The 17,454-nt window shown below is 43.5% G+C and overlaps 1 protein-coding gene across 1 annotated transcript in view; it reads left to right on the forward strand.

The window, feature by feature from the left end:
* Positions 1–3,335: 3,335 nt before the first annotated feature.
* BST1 (bone marrow stromal cell antigen 1) overlaps positions 3,336–17,454 on the forward strand; it is a gene marked incomplete at both ends in the record, with an annotated part of 28,462 nt that continues 14,343 nt past the window's right edge. The window contains 6 exons of the mRNA XM_079711609.1: positions 3,336–3,526; positions 4,903–5,029; positions 7,206–7,341; positions 10,988–11,070; positions 13,918–13,994; positions 14,567–14,659. Of these exons, the coding sequence (XP_079567735.1) occupies positions 3,336–3,526; positions 4,903–5,029; positions 7,206–7,341; positions 10,988–11,070; positions 13,918–13,994; positions 14,567–14,659 (707 nt within the window). The remainder of the gene's footprint in view (positions 3,527–4,902; positions 5,030–7,205; positions 7,342–10,987; positions 11,071–13,917; positions 13,995–14,566; positions 14,660–17,454) is intronic.

Genomic DNA, 17,454 nt, shown 5'->3' on the forward strand with positions numbered 1-17,454 from the left:
CTTTGGGCAGACATTTTCATTTTCTCTTTGGTAAATACCTAGTAGTGGAATGTCTTTTTTGGTGAGGTATCTGCTCAACTATTTTAAAAGCAGATACCATTTAAAAATTTGGGTTGTTTTTCTTATTTTATTTATTTATTTTTTTTGCAGTACGCGGACCTCTCACTGTTGTGGCCTCTCCCGTTGCAGAGCACAGGCTCCGGACGTGCAGGCTCAGCGGCCATGGCCCACGGGCCTAGCTGCTCTGCGACATGTGGGATCCTCCCGGACCGGGGCACGAACCCGCGTCCCCTGCATCGGCAGGCGGACTCTCAATCCCTGTGCCACCAGGGAAGCCCTTCTTATTTTTGAGTTGTTGAATTATTTCTATTTTCTGGATATAAATGTTAAAGCAGTAATTGAAACCGTGCACCTCAGACTGCGACTTGAACCCATGCGGCCGGGACTTGAACATGGCCAAAACCCTGCTTGGGACTCAAACTCACATTGTTTTAATTAGAATCACTCACCTGGTGTCTGGACTTACTGAGGCTCATGTTCTTTGTGTCTCAGTGTGGAAAGAATTCAGTGAGAAACAGAGTGATAGGTAAGAAGCAGATTTATTTAGAGCGAAACACACTCCACAGACAGAGTGTGGGCCATCTCAGAAGGTGAGAAAGGCACCAGGGTATGGGGTTATAGGGGTGGGTAATTTCATAGGCTAATGAGTGGGAGGAGTATTCCAGCTGGTTCAGGAAGGGGCGGTGATATCCAGGAATTGGGCCACTGCCCACTTTTTGATCCTTATGGTTGGCCTTGGAACTGTCATGGCACCTGTGGGTGTGTCATTTAGCTTGCTGATGTGTTACAGTGAGCATATACTGAGGCTCAGGGTCTAATGGAATTTGACTTAGTTGTCATCTTGGACCCATTTGGTTCTAATCAGTTTATGTCACTTCCTCTGGCTATGTCATTGTTTCAAAGGTTGTCCCCTGCCGCCTTCCCTCCTGTTTCATAATCATCATTTACTTTATTATGACTTATGAATATTATTCATGGCTGAGCTTAGAGAATTATATGACTATATATATATTTTTTCTTATAAACTTGCTTAACTAGCGGTAGTAATCGTCTCCCTCCCCCTCCCCCTCAGCTTATTTGTTTGATTGGTATTCTACATACATTTATGATTATGGTTAAATTCTCTGCAAGGCATATAGATCTCACAATGCATTCAAAAGCATCAGTCAGTACTTCAAGTGGTGTGTGTGTGATTTCTTTCCCTCTGTCTCTCTCTCTCTTTTTTTTTGTTTCTTGGAAACATCCTTCCTAGAGCTGTCAGCACAATGAATGGAAATTACTTGCTCTCAAGTTCATCTCTGAAATTTCATACTCTTGAGATTTATCTTAAAAACTTCCAGAGAGAAGGTCAAATAAACAGGATTAGGGAAAGGGCTCTAGATTTTTCAATAGTAACACAGAAATCAGAGAACAGTGGAGCACTGCCTTCAAAATTTTGAGGGAAAATGATTTGCAACTTAAAATTCTCTCTAACCAAACTTTCAATCAAGCATGAGAGTAGAATAATGACATTTTACATTATTATGCAAAAGTCAAAAAATTTAGCCCCTATGGCATCTTCTCAAGAAGCTATTGGAGGGCTTCCCTGGTGGCACAGTGGTTAAGAATCTGCCTGCGAATGCAGGGGATGCAGGTTCGAGCCCTGGTCCGGGAAGATCCCACATGCCGTGGAGTGGCTAGGCCCATGAGCCATGGCCGCTGAGCCTGCGCATCCGGAGCCTGTGCTCAGCAACGGGAGAGGCCACAGCAGTGAGAGGCCCGTGTACTGCAAAAAAAAAAAAGAAGCTATTGGAAGGTGTGCTCTAGACATGGGATCTAGGAAACAGGGCATCAATCCAGGAGAGACAAGAACAGGCATCTTCCTGGGCCACTGCAAGACAACTGTGCAGCAAGTTGAGAGCAGTAATCTCAGACTGGGAGAGTAAGCTGGACAAAAAAGGGTGTTTCCAAGAAACAAAAAGAAAAGAGAGAGAGAGAGAAAGAAATCACACACACCACCTGAAATATTGACTGATACTTTTAAATGCATTGAAAGATTTACATGTCTTGTAGAGAATTTGACCATAATCATAAGTGTACATATAATATCACAAACAAACAAATAAGCCAGTGGTTGGGGATGGTGGGAGGGAGACTATTATTATCTCTAGGGTAAGCATGAAGTTCACAAGAAAGGAAACAGAATCATCGAATACTACAACTCAGCCATGAATAATATTCACAAGTCATAATAACATAAATGCTGATTACTGAGTTAAAGCTTTTGATAAAAAGACTTGGACAATGAAGGGTACAGAAGGATGGCTTTTGAGGATATGTGGGGTTAAAGATAAAATTTCCTTTGATGTTGTGGGAAGTCATAGAATACTATCCAAAATGGAAACATCAAGAAATGGCATACAGGCATATTATTTGGAAATGTGGAAGTAAATGCCAGGAAAACAAAAACAAAAAAACCTGTTGAAATAATTTAAAATGCTTATTTCTGGAAAGTGGACTCAAGTTAGGGAGGGGCTGGACAGGACAATGAGAGTTTTGGTTATAAACTTTAAAAATAGAAAAGAGAGATTAAAATAAAATATTCCAGAACCTTCCACCCTACCTCTCACGGGCCTCCCACATTTATCACGTCTGCCAGGCACAGAGCTATCATTACCGTAGGAACAGAGGACTTGGCCCTCCAGTGACGTCTGTTAATCTCAGATCTCTACACTGATTGTCTCTGGAATTTTGCATCTATCTGGAAGGGAGATTGTGACCTCCGACAAGCTACTTAACTTCCCTGAATTCACTCACCTGTAAATGGGAGTGATAAACCTAGCTTGGAGGGATACTGTGAAAAGGCAATGAAAATTATGCTTGTAAAGTGGTTGGCACATAGTAACAGCTCAATAAATATTAGCTTTTGTGGTTATTATTTCCTGAAAACAAACACCGTCCACTCATCATTAGCCAGTGAGAAAGAGGGTGTCTGTGAAAGTTGTCATAGTTTGAAGCCAGAAAAATCTTCCTTCGGGGGACTGTACTCGCCTCACCCCTTCTCCAACCTTGCTTCCTCTTTGAGCCTCTAGGGTGGACTCCGGCCGAGATTAGCCAAGGGCAATAGTCCTGCCCCGGGTAATGTCCCAACTCAGTCCCGGAGCTGAAGTAGAAAGAGAGACAGCAAGTGAGCGCGGGTTCCGTTAGGGCGAGAATCTTGCCCAGCGACAGCTCGGGGAGCCACCTCAGCGCGACGGGAGGAGGCGAGTCCGGGAGGCACCCCCAAAGTGCCTGCGATGGAAGCCCGGGGGTGCGCGCGGTCCGGGCGGCCGCTGCCGGCGCTGCTGCTGCTGCTGCTGCCGCCGGCCGCGGGCGCTGCAGGCGCTGCAGACGCGCGCTGGAGCGGGCAGGGCACCGTCCCGCACCTGCAGAGTATCTTCCTGGGCCGCTGCGCGGAGTACATTGCGGTGCTGAGCCCCGAGCTGCGGTGAGCGCGGCGGCTGGGGAGGGAGGCGGAGAGGGAGAGGAAGGGAGGGGGAGAGGAAGGGGAGGGGGAGGGGAGGGGGGAGAGGAAGGGGGAGGGGGAGAGGAAGGGGGAGGGGGGAGAGGAAGGGGAGGGAGAGAGGAGGGGGATAGGGAGGGGGAGAGGAAGGGGAGGGGGAGAGGAAGGGGAGGGGGAGGGGGAAGAGGGAGGGGGAGAGGAAGGGGAGGGGGAGGGGAAGAGGGAGGGGGAGAGGAAGGGGAGGGGGAGAGGAAGGGGAGGGGGAGGGGAAGAGGGAGGGGGAGAGGAAGGGGAGGGGGAGAGGAAGGGGAGGGGGAGGGGGAAGAGGAAGGAGGATGGGGAATCTACTGGGGAGGGTGCACTGGGTGGGGTCTGGAGGTGAAGGGTGTGTGTGTGTGTGTGTGTGTGTAAAAATGAAGCGGATGCTGGGGAGTGGATGAGGATTATGTAGCGGTGAGTTTGGACGACAGCCAGCGTAAGGTTAACCAGAACCCATCAGACCCAGGAATATGGTCTCCAGCTGGAATTCCCCGAGTCCAGGTACTTTGGGAATTCAAATTTCAGGTCTTCTAATTTAGAGGACTTTTAAAGTTTGAACCTCTCTTGCCAGCACTGTGCTTCTTATTAATTTTTGTTCCTTCCTTGGACACATATTTTCTGTTTTCATAAAGTCCCTCTCTTGTGCCAGTTGTTTTTATTGTGACAGATTTTAGGCCAATAAAAAAGAATGGAAAATAATACAGGGAACACCCATGTTACCACCCAGCATAAGAAATAAGTTACAAATGGGGTGGGAAATGGTTTTGGAAAGCTAGGTTGGACTTAAGGAGTTGCAGCAGACACTGGAAGTCATACTTTCTGCCTTAGCAGGAGGTGGAGCAGTCTTTTTCCACACTCTGTGCTCACTCCTGACCTTACAAGGTCTTGCATGTCTGCCTGATCTCACCTGGCCCCCAACCCCAGGATGGACCTGTGTCTAAATGAAGGGGCACCTGAAGCTGGCAGACCATGTGGTTTACCGGAATTGTCACCTTCTAGCTCTGTGCATTTTCTGCTGTCTCTGTGAGCCTGTTTTAAGTTCTAAGAAATGTGTGTTGCACCTCTGAAAAACACTTCCACTTTCAGATTTCTAAATCCATCACCAAAGTTATTTTTCTTCCTCTTCTGAATTGGGGTTAACGCAAGAGTTATGACAATTTCCTGTCTTTTTTGTATGCCCAGTTCTGCAGAGTTGATATTTGACAAAATCACTAGTAAAAAACTTGGAGAGAGAAACGGAAATATATCACACTGGAATGTGGTCTTTTTTTTTTCTTCTTCTTCTTCTTCTTTTTCTTTTTTAAACTTGTACTTTTCCGCAGGGACAAGAACTGCACAGCCATCTGGGAAGCCTTTAAATTGGTGCTGGATAAGGATCCCTGTTCTGTGCTTCCCTCAGATTACGATCTTTTTATTAACCTCTCCAGGCACTCCATTCCCAGAGACAAGGTAACTCTACCTTCACCTCGGTAAAATGTTACTCTGTCTCTATAGAGACAGACAGTGTCCAGGCCAAGCAACCAACTCACAAAGTGCGCCAGGCTCTCTGGTGGGAAAGTGGCTCTGTCTTCAACGGTGCTCCTGGGTCTCCTGCCTGTCCTGGGCAGAAGGAACTTTCCTAAGTCAAGAAGTCAGTGCAGAAGCCCAAGAACATCAGGGCGTCACCACCCCTTTCCCACGGGGCCTCTGCACCTGGCCAGTTCTGAACAATCTCCATCCTAACTGGCTCCAAAGGCCTGAACCTTTAGTACTTCAGAAAACCCTCTATGTCAGTATCCTCCCAGGAGACCAATCCCTCCTCTTAACAGGTCTTAAGATTATATCCATTCAGGACCAGTTTCTTAAAGAAACTGGTTAACATATAATCATGCGGTTTACATGTCTGTATTCTGTCTGCACTCTAAGCACTAACACAGTGAAAGTAAATGAGAACATCTATGTAAATTGCTTGTTTAGAACAGTACCTTGAGTTTAAAGAAAGTTAGATACCATTTTTTTTATTTCTCTTACATAAATTCTTTTTTTCTTAATGAAGGACATATTTTTGACATAAATTTTTTTGAACATCTTTATTGAAGTATAATTGCTTTACAATGGTGTGTTAGTTTCTGCTTTATAACAAAGTGAATCAGCTATACATATACATATATCACCATATCCCCTCCCTCTTGCGTCTCCCTCCCACCCTCCCTATCCCACCCCTCTAGGTGATCAAAAAGCACTGAACTGATGTCTCTGTGTTATGTAGCTGCTCCCCACTAGCTATCTATTTTACATTTGGTAGTGTATATATGTCCATGCCACTCTCTCACTTCGTCCCAGCTTACCCTTCCCCCTCCCCATGTCCTCAAGTCCATTCTCTACGTCTGCATCTTTATTCCTGTCCTGCCCCTAGGTTCTTCATAACCTTTTTTTTTTTTTAGATTCCATATATATGTGTTAGCGTACGGTATTTGTTTTTCTCTTTCTGACTTCACTCTGTATGACAGACTCTAGGTCGATCCACCTCACTACAAATAACTCAATTTCGTTTCTTTTTATGGCTGAGTAATAGTCCATTGTATATATGTGTCACATCTCCTTTATCCATTCATCTGTTGATGGACACTTAGGTTGCTTCCATGTCCTGGCTATTGTAAATAGGTTGACACAAATTCTTAACTTGATTTTTTCATCGTAAAGCCATGTAACATTGATGTTTACAAATGAAAACATCTTAACATTGATTTTTTTCATTTGTAAAGGCAGGTAAATGGAGCTGGGAGGTTCAAATGCATAATAGGCTGAAAACATGATTTTTGAGTATATGTTGCCTTTGAACCTTGCAGCCTCTTGGTCAGTAAAAAGGGGAGCTGTTATTTTTGTTCTCCTATCTCATGGACTTTGGTTGATAAACTCAGTAAATACTCAGCTAATTCCATGTACCAGGTGTTGTTCTCAGCCTTTCAGATGCAACAGGGAACAAAACAGCCTCTGCCCTTGGGAAGCATCCAGTCTAGACAGAGACTGCTGGTTGGAATACTGAGGATCTGATGGCATGATGAGGGGGATATTGTTATTTGTATTATTATTATGTGAAAACATTGTAACTTCATAGTGGAAACTATAAAGTATAATATAAAAGTAATGTATTTTTGAGGCACTTTACCCTTTAGGAATTCATTTTGTGATTGTATATCATCCTAACCACAGCTCTGGGAGAAGAGAAAGGGTTCATACTCCCCATTTTCCACATGTGGAAACTGAGGCACAGGGAGATTACATGGCTTGCTCAAGATCACACATTTAGTATATGACAGACCCAAAATTTGAACCCAGGTCCCTTGATTAAAAAAAAATCTATCTATAATTTTTTAACTACTAGAAAAAATATATATGTATATATGTATCTATATTTTTTCTCTTCTGGGAAAATATTTCATTAACATTTGCATGATACCCTTGGAATAAAGAAAAGAGAGCTGGTAGCACTCTCTGAATGGGTAACTAAAGACAAAAACAAAGAAGGTTCAGTTGTTGTGAGGCAAGTCCAAGGTGAATGAGAAATGCTTGGCCTGACTTGTCTTGATGATACTGTGCCTGAAGAAATCTGTTTTGATTTCATTTTGTGTTGGTTTTTCCTTAGTCCCTGTTCTGGGAAAACAACCACCTCCTTGTCACCAGCTATGCGGAGAACGGCCGTCGCTTTATGCCACTGTGCAATGTTCTGTATGGCATGGTTGGAGATTTCTTGAGCTGGTGTCGACAGAAAAATGCCTCTGGTAAGACTTCTGCATGAATCACAAGAAAAGTCAAGGTTCCTATTTACTATGCATTTGCCATTTGTGCTAAGTGCTTTCATATGCATTTTTTATCTCTTTGGATTCCGCCCCCCTCAAATCCTCTCAGGTAAAGTGGTCATAATAATAATTAAATAATAACAATGATAATAGAGAAAGAGAATCTATCTTTTGCTAGGTACTGTTCTAAGCACTTTATGGATATTAACTCATTTAATCCCTGCAACAGCCCCATGGGATAGGTTCTATCCTGATTTCTATTTTGACAAACGAGGAAAGTGAGGCACAGCAAGACTGAGAAACTTGCTCAAGATCGCACAGTGCGTAAACAGCAAAGTCAGAGTCTGACTCCAGAGTCCTGCATGACTCTGTCTCACTATCCTCATTTTCCAGAGGGGCAAACTGAGGCTTTGGGAGGTTAAATGACTTGAAGAGCTAGGGCCAGGATTCTCCCCTCTTCTCACTGATTCTGAAGCTGCTCCAGGCCGCCAGCAGATATTTTGAGATTCAAATTATTGACTTAAAAAAACATTGCACAACGTGAAAGCTGAGAGTTAAGCTTTATTTAGGGCAAAATGAGGACTATAGCCCGGGAGACAGCACTTCAGATAGCTCTGAGAAACTGCTCCAAAGAGGTAGGGGGGAAGGGTCACTGTTATGTATGATTTTAGTGAAGGGGGTGAGTGTGTGAAGTCAGGCACACTTTTTTTTTTTTTTTTTGCGGTACGTGGGCCTCTCACTGTTGTGGGCTCTCCCGTCGGGGAGCACAGGCTCCGGACGCGCAGGCTCAGTGGCCATGGCTCACGGGCCCAGCCTCTCCGCAGCATGTGGGATCTTCCTGGACCGGGGCACAAACTCGTGTCCCCTGCATCGACAGGCAGACTCTCAACCACTGTGCCACCAGGGAATCCCGGGGAAGCCCCAGGCACACATTTTGGCAGAGACCTGCTGCTAGTCACAAGGAACAGATGTCACCGTTAATGATTTTAGTACTTTCCTAAATAGGAGGAGATGCAAGACTTGGGCTCATAAAATCTTCTCCTGAAACTATTTAACTATCTAAAGACCTGTTCTGCCAGTTTTTCCCACAGCACAGAGTGCCTCATTCCTGATCTCCACCCTGAACTCCTTTCAGGGGGTGTTGAAGGTCAGCGGCTGCAGCGGCTCATGATTTAATCCTTCTAGAGGTAGATGGCAAGTGGCAATTTTGTAGTTGGCAAAATCACAGTGAAAGTTAAAGTCACAGAGGCTGGCCTGACAGTAAGGAAAACGCTCTTCATTCATCAACTCCCATGCTAGGAGCTGGTGATACAGCGGTCTCTGCCCTCAGGAAACATGTAGTTTTGTGAGTGCAGAGAGGTGTGCTCTGAGGTGGGAACGACCCAGAGCTAGGGAGTAGCAGAGGGAGACACCGGCATAGACCAGAGCCTCGGGAAGCTTCCTGGCGGCTCTTGCTCTGGATGAGTCTTGAAGGCTGAGCAGGACGAAGGCCAGCAAGGAAAGCGGTTGCGGGGAGGTGGTCCCTTCGTGAAGACTGGACGTTCTTCCTCCCTGGGTATTGGAGTCACTTAGATCCCACATGCCGTGTGGTGTGGCCAAAAAAAAAAAAAAAAAATTAACCTAAGCTCAGTTTTGTTTCTTGCTCCTCCATTCATTCATCCATCTATAAAGTTTGTAGAGTGCCTCCTCCATGCCAGTCCTTGCTCTTCTAAGCACTGGGAACACAACAGAGAATAAACCAGGAAAATAATACCTCATCCTTACATTATAGGGGCAGGGGTGGAGGTAAGACCATCAACAGGCAAGTAAAAACATATACATATAATTCGCCATAAGATTATAAAGGTTACAGAGAAAAACAAAGCAGGGAAAAGAGGGTAGGGAGTGCTGGCTGGTGAGGAGGGGAGAGGGAAGCATTGCAGTTTTACACAGGCCCAGGGAAGGCCTCACTGAGAAGGTGATGTTTGAGCAAAGACCTAAAGGACTTGAGGAAGAGCATTTCCTGACAGAGGGAACAGCACGTGCAAAGGCCTTGAGGTGGGAGTGTATATGGCATATTTAAGGAACAGAAAGGCAGGCGGTAAGTGAAGAGGCAAGTAGTAGACTGTGAGGCTAGAGGAATAAAGGAGGGCCAGACAGCACAGGACATTGTGAGGATGCTGACTTCCACTTTGTGTGAGATGGGAAGCATGGCAGGGTGCAGATCAAATGGACATGGCCATTCTTCCAGTGGACTGTGACCAGGAAGCCTCAGTTTGATGATCCTACAGAGGGTGAGGGAGAATGGAGGAGGGGTGAGATGAAAAGATCATGAAGGGAGACTGTGGTATAATACAAATTAATACTTGGTCTTGGTCCCCCCGGTTCCTGGCGCACAGCTCCTGAAACGCTTGGACCCTGAGGAGTGATGAGTGTCTTTTGTATGGTAATGGGATGACTGGTGGTTGGGAGCCCCTAGATAGCTTCAGATGCTGGCTGGTCACCAAAAAGATAGAGACATCATTAGAGAGTTGGGACTTTCAGCCCCATCCTCTGTCCTCTGGGAAGGGCTGGGGACTGGAGATTGAGTTAATCACCAGTGATTTAATCCATCATGTCTACTTAATGAAATCTCCATAAAAACCCCTCTCTGATGGGGTCTGGGGAGCCTCCAAGTTGGTGAGCACATCGAGATGCTGGTGCACCCAGAGGGAGCAAGGAAGCTCCATGTGTTTCCTTTCAAGAAGTTCACATTTTGCCCTGCTTCGTTCTCCCTGGAACGAATTGTCAGTTAGCACTTTCTCCTTTTTTTATAGAGTAAATGGGGAACAAATCCCATTATATATCTACTGAATTTTGTCCTTAAAATTCTTTTAAATGTAATACATTTTAACATTTTCTATATATTTTTGTTTGTTTGTTTGTTTTGTTTTCTTTGCGGTATGTGGGCCTCTCACTGTTGCGGCCTCTCCTGTTGCGGAGCACAGGCTCTGGACACGCAGGCTCAGCGGCCATGGCTCACAGGCCCAGCCTCTCTGCGGCACGTGGGATCCTCCCGGACCGGGGCACGAACCCGTGTCCCCTGCTTCGGCAGGCAGACTCTCAACCACTGCACCACCAGGGAAGCCCTATATTTTAAATGTTATAAAATTTCTATTTTCTGGTTAAGGACTGTTACTTTCTTGGTCTATTTTTCTTGTATTTACTTCTAAGAACTGGGTTAACTGGAGAAGGCATTTCTCCCAACAATGCAAAAAAAAAAGTTATATATGTAATAAATATAAATTTTTAATACATAATTTTTAATATGGATATAATGTATAATATAATATTATTATATATAATTTTTGGATATATATATATATATATATAACTTGCTAGAACTCCAGTAGAGAATTAACCCAGCTGTTTAGTTCTCTGCTTTCCTCACATTTGTGCCGAGCACAATGACAAATGTCTTTGTATCAGGGGTTGGGTGCTTCCTCACCAGGCTCCTTGTGGACTGGGTGGGCAGAACTATGAATGTTAAGCCCATACACATTATGTAGAATGAGTTTCAGTATATTTTGCGGAGCCAGCAAATATTTTCAATTAATTCTTCCTTGATATAACCTTTGAAATAAAATGTGTTTGTCTATTTTCCCTGTAGGACTCGACTACCAATCCTGCCCTACATCAGAAGATTGTGAAAACAATCCTGTGGATTCTTACTGGAAAAGTGCATCCATCCAGGTAATCCTGGGATGGCTGGCTGGGTGACTGAGCAGGTGTGGGATCTGTGAACAGGGTAGAGAAGGGTTCAGAGGCTGGGCCATTGGGTCATTACTAAACTTCTGTGAGTCTCATTTTCTACCTTTGCAACATTCTGATTCACGCTCTATGCTCCATAAAGGGGTGAGGATTTAAGAAGCTAAAATGCTTAATGCAATGCCTGGTACAGAGAAAAAATTCTGAATGTTAGCTCCAGAAGAAGGGATTAAACAGACATTATTACTCTGGTGTTGTGGCTGTTGTTAGTAGTTCAAATCAATGTGATTTTGATTGAGGTGTGAAGTGGGGTAACCCCTGCTTTATAGGAGAGCCTGGGACCCCTAAGATCTTGATGTGGGCATCAGAGATGTGCACAAAGTTGATATGAACTGAAGAGGAGGCAATAGGAGACCAGGGATAAGATGGAGACAAAGAAATGGTCCCCTAAATGTGGGTCTGTTTCTCAGAGGGTATTGTCACCAGAGTTGATGATAGCTATCGGTAGCTATAACATGCCAGTGACTACAGCTTACATTTTCTGTCACCAGCGTTAGACCAAAGATTCCAAATAAAGAGGGTGCAGTCCTTAGCTCAACTATTGAGCAAAGCAAGTCAACAATTAACTGTTAGCTGTATTGACTAGAAGGCTGGTGGATGTCAGGTCCTTCTACCCACTGCCACCAAGCTCCTTTCAGGGCTCTCTGTCTCTTCTGGTCCTACTTCCTGCTCTGGATCACCAGGTGTTCACTGGGTCCACTGTTAATCAGGGTGAGCGAGACTTTGGTCAAATCCTCCACCACAGCTGCAGTTTGGAACTAAGCAGAGGGCCCGCTCCAGACAGAAGCATTCTTATTCCTGTGCTCTCCTGCCAGCTCCAGTCGGAGCCCTCCGTTCAAGCCCACTCCCCACAGGCTCTGCTTCGAGTACAGGCTCCAGGCAGCTGGCAGTGAGCTGCCCGAGACCCTCAGTGAGGAGTGGGAGGCTGTGGATGCATCAGCACTTGAACATGGGATCATAACGACAACTTGGGGGTGATGTTAACATTATATGTTAAAAAAAAAAAATTCTCCCCAGCAGATCTGCCCAACTTCAAAGTGTGCTGCAAGCCACCATTTTATACTTCCTTCAACTCTAGAATGGGAATCTAATAATCCAATAATCATGCCCACATTTTATGAGCCCTTAGAATATGCTGGATAGTCTGAACATGAGGAGAGGTAGTATAGTATAGTGATGAGGAGAGGGTCTGAACTATAGCAAAGAAGTATTCAATAAATGTTAAGTATTATTTTAAGTGATTTGATCTTTACAATCTTATGGGGTAGGGACTCTTATTACCCTTGTTTTACAGATAGGAAAAATGAGGCACAGAGAGGCCAAGAAACTTGATCAGACTTATTACCCAGCTACTAAGTGCAGCAGCCAGAAACCAAATTTTTGACCATGACTTCATAGAGCCTCACTGTATCTGCATGCATTTTTTAATGAAAAAAATTTTTTATTATCAACGTAATAACTGCTCAGGATAGAGAATGACAAATTATAGAAAGTATAAATAAGAAAACTAATCATCCATATTCATGCTACCTAAGGGCAAATAGTGGTCATCAGACCTTGACATTTGCAGATTTAACTGAGACTGTTAGCCTACTTGGAAGCAATCTGAGACAGGCGTGGCATGGAGTACCTTGTTGCTTTGTTGCAGCTGGCATTTGGCATGGCTCTGCTGGGCATGTGTCACAGAGCTGCGTGATACTCCCTGCCGGCCCCCGCACCCGGCTTCACACTAGAATAAACGTTTTATCAGGGAAATTATATGCACCAGTAGTGTTCTCAACTGGAGATTTGGGAACTTCTCTGGACCTGTCTGTCCCTTGGGAATTTCAGGGACAGACAGGTCCAGAGAATATTGACTAATATTCCAGGACTTCTGCCTATTTATTTTTAACAGAGTGGAGCACATGCTCTGTCCACCTAGTCTCGCTTTTTGCTTTGAATGTAAGCACTTTCTATGTTATTGCATATCTTTTGTAGACTTTTATTAATGGCTGGGTAATATTTCAGACATGAAAGTGCCATAATTGACTTATCCTTCCCTGTTGTTGACGTTGACTGTTTTAGACTAGTTACAAACCATGCTGCAATATACATCTTTGTGCACATCTCTGTGCACCAGGTGATCCTTCGTGCTGTTTACCAAGTATTTCTGGCTCATCCTCTGAGCATGTGGTTTGCACTCATTCTGTCTCTTGAAGTTATTTACGTGTGACTTACACTGGCCAATAGGATGTGTGTAGGAATGACTGTGTGACATCTGGGTGGAAGCCTTTAAGAACTGGTCTGTGATTTGCCACTTTCTTCTCCCTTTCCTGATAACCAGTGACTCTGCAGTTGTGGAGACTGCATCAGCTTGGGTCCCAGAGCAAGGACATATGGAGCAAAACCCAAACCCCAAATCCAAACACTTGTGATAAACATGTAGTGTGTGCATGAAATAAATCTTTCTTGTTTAAAGCCACTGTGATTTTGAGGTTGCTTGTAATGCCAGCATAAGTTAGTGTACACCAGCTGATACAATGCTGGAATCTGATACTAGTTTGCATTATTTTATAATGGTAGGTTCCCAGGCATGGAACTACTGCATTTTTTGACATTTCAAAGCAATTTGCTTTCCAAGATATGCCAGTTTGCATCCCTCTGGCTCTATGAAATACCAAATTTATCACATCCTAGCCAGTATTGAAAATTGTCAATTTAAAAAACAGTTGACCATTTCATAGCTTAAAAATGACCTCTTAGCTTACTCAAAATGCTTGCTTCTTTTTGCAGTATGCAAAGGATAGTTCTGGGGTGATCAATGTCATGCTGAATGGTTCAGAGCCAACAGGAGCCTATCCTGTAAAAGGGTAAGAATGCAGCACCAACATGTAAGACAAAGATGCCAAAATGTGTTTTTAGTTGTTGTTGTTGTTGTTTTTTTTTGAGTTAGGCGGGCCTCTCACTGTTGCGACTTCTCCCATTGCGGAGCACAGGCTCCAGACGCGCAGGCACAGCGGCCATGGCTCACGGGCCCAGCCGCTCCGCGGCATGTGGGGTCTTCCCGGACCAGGGCACTAACCCGTGTCCCCTGCATCGGCAGGAGGACTCTGAACCACTGCGCCACCAGGGAAGCCCTGTTTTTAGTTGTTTTTAATGGAGGCTTAAGAGAATCATCCACATCCCCAGTCTAATGCTTGCTTCTGTAAGATCAGGTAGAGAAAAACAATTGAATGACCTGGAGATCAGAACTATGTCCATACATTTATACCACTAACAGCTGATGAATGCCTGAATGAAATAAGTAACCTAAAAATTAAAGCTAAAAAGTGCCCCCCCTCAAAGCTTTAAAACAAAAGTAATGTGTAAGTCAACTAACATTGATATGGGAACAGTATCATATTGCTTTAGGACTTTAAGAAATGTCTTTCCTGTTTCTCAGGTTTTTTGCAGATTTTGAAATTCCCCACTTACAGAAGGATAAAATCACACGCATTGAGATCTGGGTTATGCATGAAATCGGGGGATCCAATGTGTAAGTTATGGTGCTACTGGTAATGATCTTTGTGCAAACATGCTTTTCTTGGATGTGATATGATCCAGTCTGATTTACATATACATTTCTGGGGAATCAACAGTCTTCTCTGTTTCTAATGTGGTGGGCAGAGAAAGGCAAAGGCTTGACTTTCTGGAAATGCCATGAGTCAGTCCTGAGCCCAGAGAGAAAACCTCCTCTATCCAGATACTCCTCTCAGCCTTTCTGAGTAGGTCATTTGTGTAGGTCAAAGCCAGTTTTTCTCCCTGGTCATTTAAAGCTCAAAAGCCTCACTAGGAGTTCACAGAATGGACTCATGGACCATGTAATGAAGACGTTCTTCTCAGAGAACAACCAGTTTCGCAGCTGGGTCTCAGATAACTGGCTAAGGAAACTTTTATGATCTATATTTTTCTGGGAAGCCACTAACTCAAGTGGTTATATCAGCTCAGATATCAATGCAAACTTGAACTCATCCTTCTCATCAACAAAGGGCACTGCTGGCAAAACTAAAGATAAAAAACGTAAACCCAGTTGGCTCAGAGACAAGCCAATAAGGCCAAGCCTGGTAAAAGCTGTGCAGACGTGATGGTGCTTCAGAAGCAGCTGGGGCCCTGTCCTTCAGGGCATTGAAGCTACATTGGGGAAAGCATTGAGTGGACGTGTTATTGAAAGAATGTTCTGGAAGTATCTTAGCAAATTCCCCATTTCAGGCCACCAGGACCCCCTAAGACTCACTATATAATGAGTGATTATTTTTTCTCTTGGGCAGTAGATTAAATTTGCAAATGACTTATTACACAGTCATACCAGAATCTGCTCTTCTCTTCCCAGAAGACAACTTATACTTATTGTTGCATGAAAAACAATATGTATTGTTTTTCTTGTTTCTGTGAGAAGTTGCTTTTTGTCTAGATGTTATGCTTGCTTGTTGTTTTAATGTATCTATCAGAGAAAGATAGTCCTTTGAATCTTTTTTTTTTAAAACATCTTTATTGGAGTATAATTGCTTTATACTGTTGTGTTAGTTTCTGCTGTATAACAAAGTGAATCAGCTATGCATATACATATATCCCCATATCCCCTCCCTCTTGCATCTCCCTCCCACCCTCTCTATTCCACCCCCTTAGGTGGTCACAAAGCATGGAGCTGATCTCCCTGTGCTATGTGGCTGCTTCCCACTAGCTATCTATTTGACATTTGGTAGTGTATATATGTCAATACCACTCTCTCACTTCTTCGCAGCTTATCCTTCCCTCTCCCCATGTCCTCAAGTCCATTCTCTACATCTGCGTCTTTATTCCTGTCCTGCCCCTAGGTTCTTCAGAACCATTTTTTTTTTTAGGTTCCATATATACATGTTTGCATACGGTACTTGTTTTTCTCTTTCTGACTTACTCACTCTGTATGACAGACTCTAGGTCCATCCACTTCACTATAAATAACTCAATTTCATTTCTTTTTATGGCTGAGTAATATTCCATTGTATATATGTGCCACATCTTCTTTATCCATTCATCTGTTGATGGACACTTAGGTTGCTTCCATGTCCTGGCTATTGTAAATAGTGCTGCAATGAACATTGTGGTACATGACTCTTTTTGAATTATGGTTTTCTCAGGGTATATGCCCAGTGGTGGGATTGCTGGGTCATGTGGTAGTTCTATTTTTAACTTTTTAAGGAACCTCCATACTGGTCTCCATAGTGGCTGTATCAATTTACATTCCCACCAACAGTGCAAGAGGGTTCAAGAGGTTTTCTTCACACGCACTCCAGCATTTATTGTTTGTAGATATTTTAATGATGGCCATTCTGACCAATGTGAGATGATATCTCATTGTAGTTTTTTATTTTTTTTACATCTTTATTGGAGTATAATTGCTTTACAATGGTGTGTTAGTTTCTGCTTTATAACAAAGTGTCATTGTAGTTTTGATTTGCATTTGTCTAATGATTAGTGATGTTGAGCATCCTTTCATGTGTTTGTTGGCAATCTGTATATCTTCTTTGGAGAAATGTCTATTTAGGTCTTCTGCCCATTTTTGGATTGGGTTTTTTGTTTTTTTGATATTGAGCTACATAAGCTGCTTGTATATTTTGGAGATTAATCCTTTGTAGTTGCTTCGTTTGCAAATATTTTCTCCCATTCTGAGGGTTGTCTTTTTGTCTTGCTTATGGTTTCCTTTGCTGTGCAAAAAGCTTTTAAGTTTCATTAGGTCACATTTGTTTATTTTTGTTTTCTTTGAATCTGTTTTTAATGAGATAAGGAAATTGCAATTCATTGTCATCTCAGCCCATTATTTCTGTGTCAGGAGAGATGATAAAGGGGTAAGAACACCTGGTTGTCCACATCTGTGCCACAGGATGGAGGTGCAGGTCATGAGCTAAGAAAATGGGGGTCCCAAACTGCTCAGATTTTAGGGGAAAAAAATCATAGAAAGTGAAAAATCACATGGCTGATAGCTAATTGTGTTTAGCACTGCTTTGATTGCTTTTATTTAAAAAAAAAAAAAAATAACCTATTGACTGAGCTCTGTGTCTAGGTGTCCTGAAACCTCCATGTCATTGTTTACCAAAAAATTCTAAGTAGTGAACTTGGCCCAGAGAAGGACAGAGTCCCAGATTTTGGCAAGGTTCTAAAACATGATGTCACTCAACACCTTACCCTCTTCATTCCCGTAATGCCTAGAATTCCACTTCTGTGAAAACTTCCTCCCATGGCTCATTTCCTCCCTGTACACCTCCTCTCTGTTAATTTTATAGTGGGGAGGCTGTTCACCTTCCCACTCCAGGT

The sequence above is a fragment of the Hyperoodon ampullatus genome (genome assembly GCF_949752795.1).
Source record: "Hyperoodon ampullatus genome assembly, chromosome: 1".
Classification (NCBI taxonomy): Eukaryota; Metazoa; Chordata; class Mammalia; order Artiodactyla; family Ziphiidae; genus Hyperoodon; species Hyperoodon ampullatus.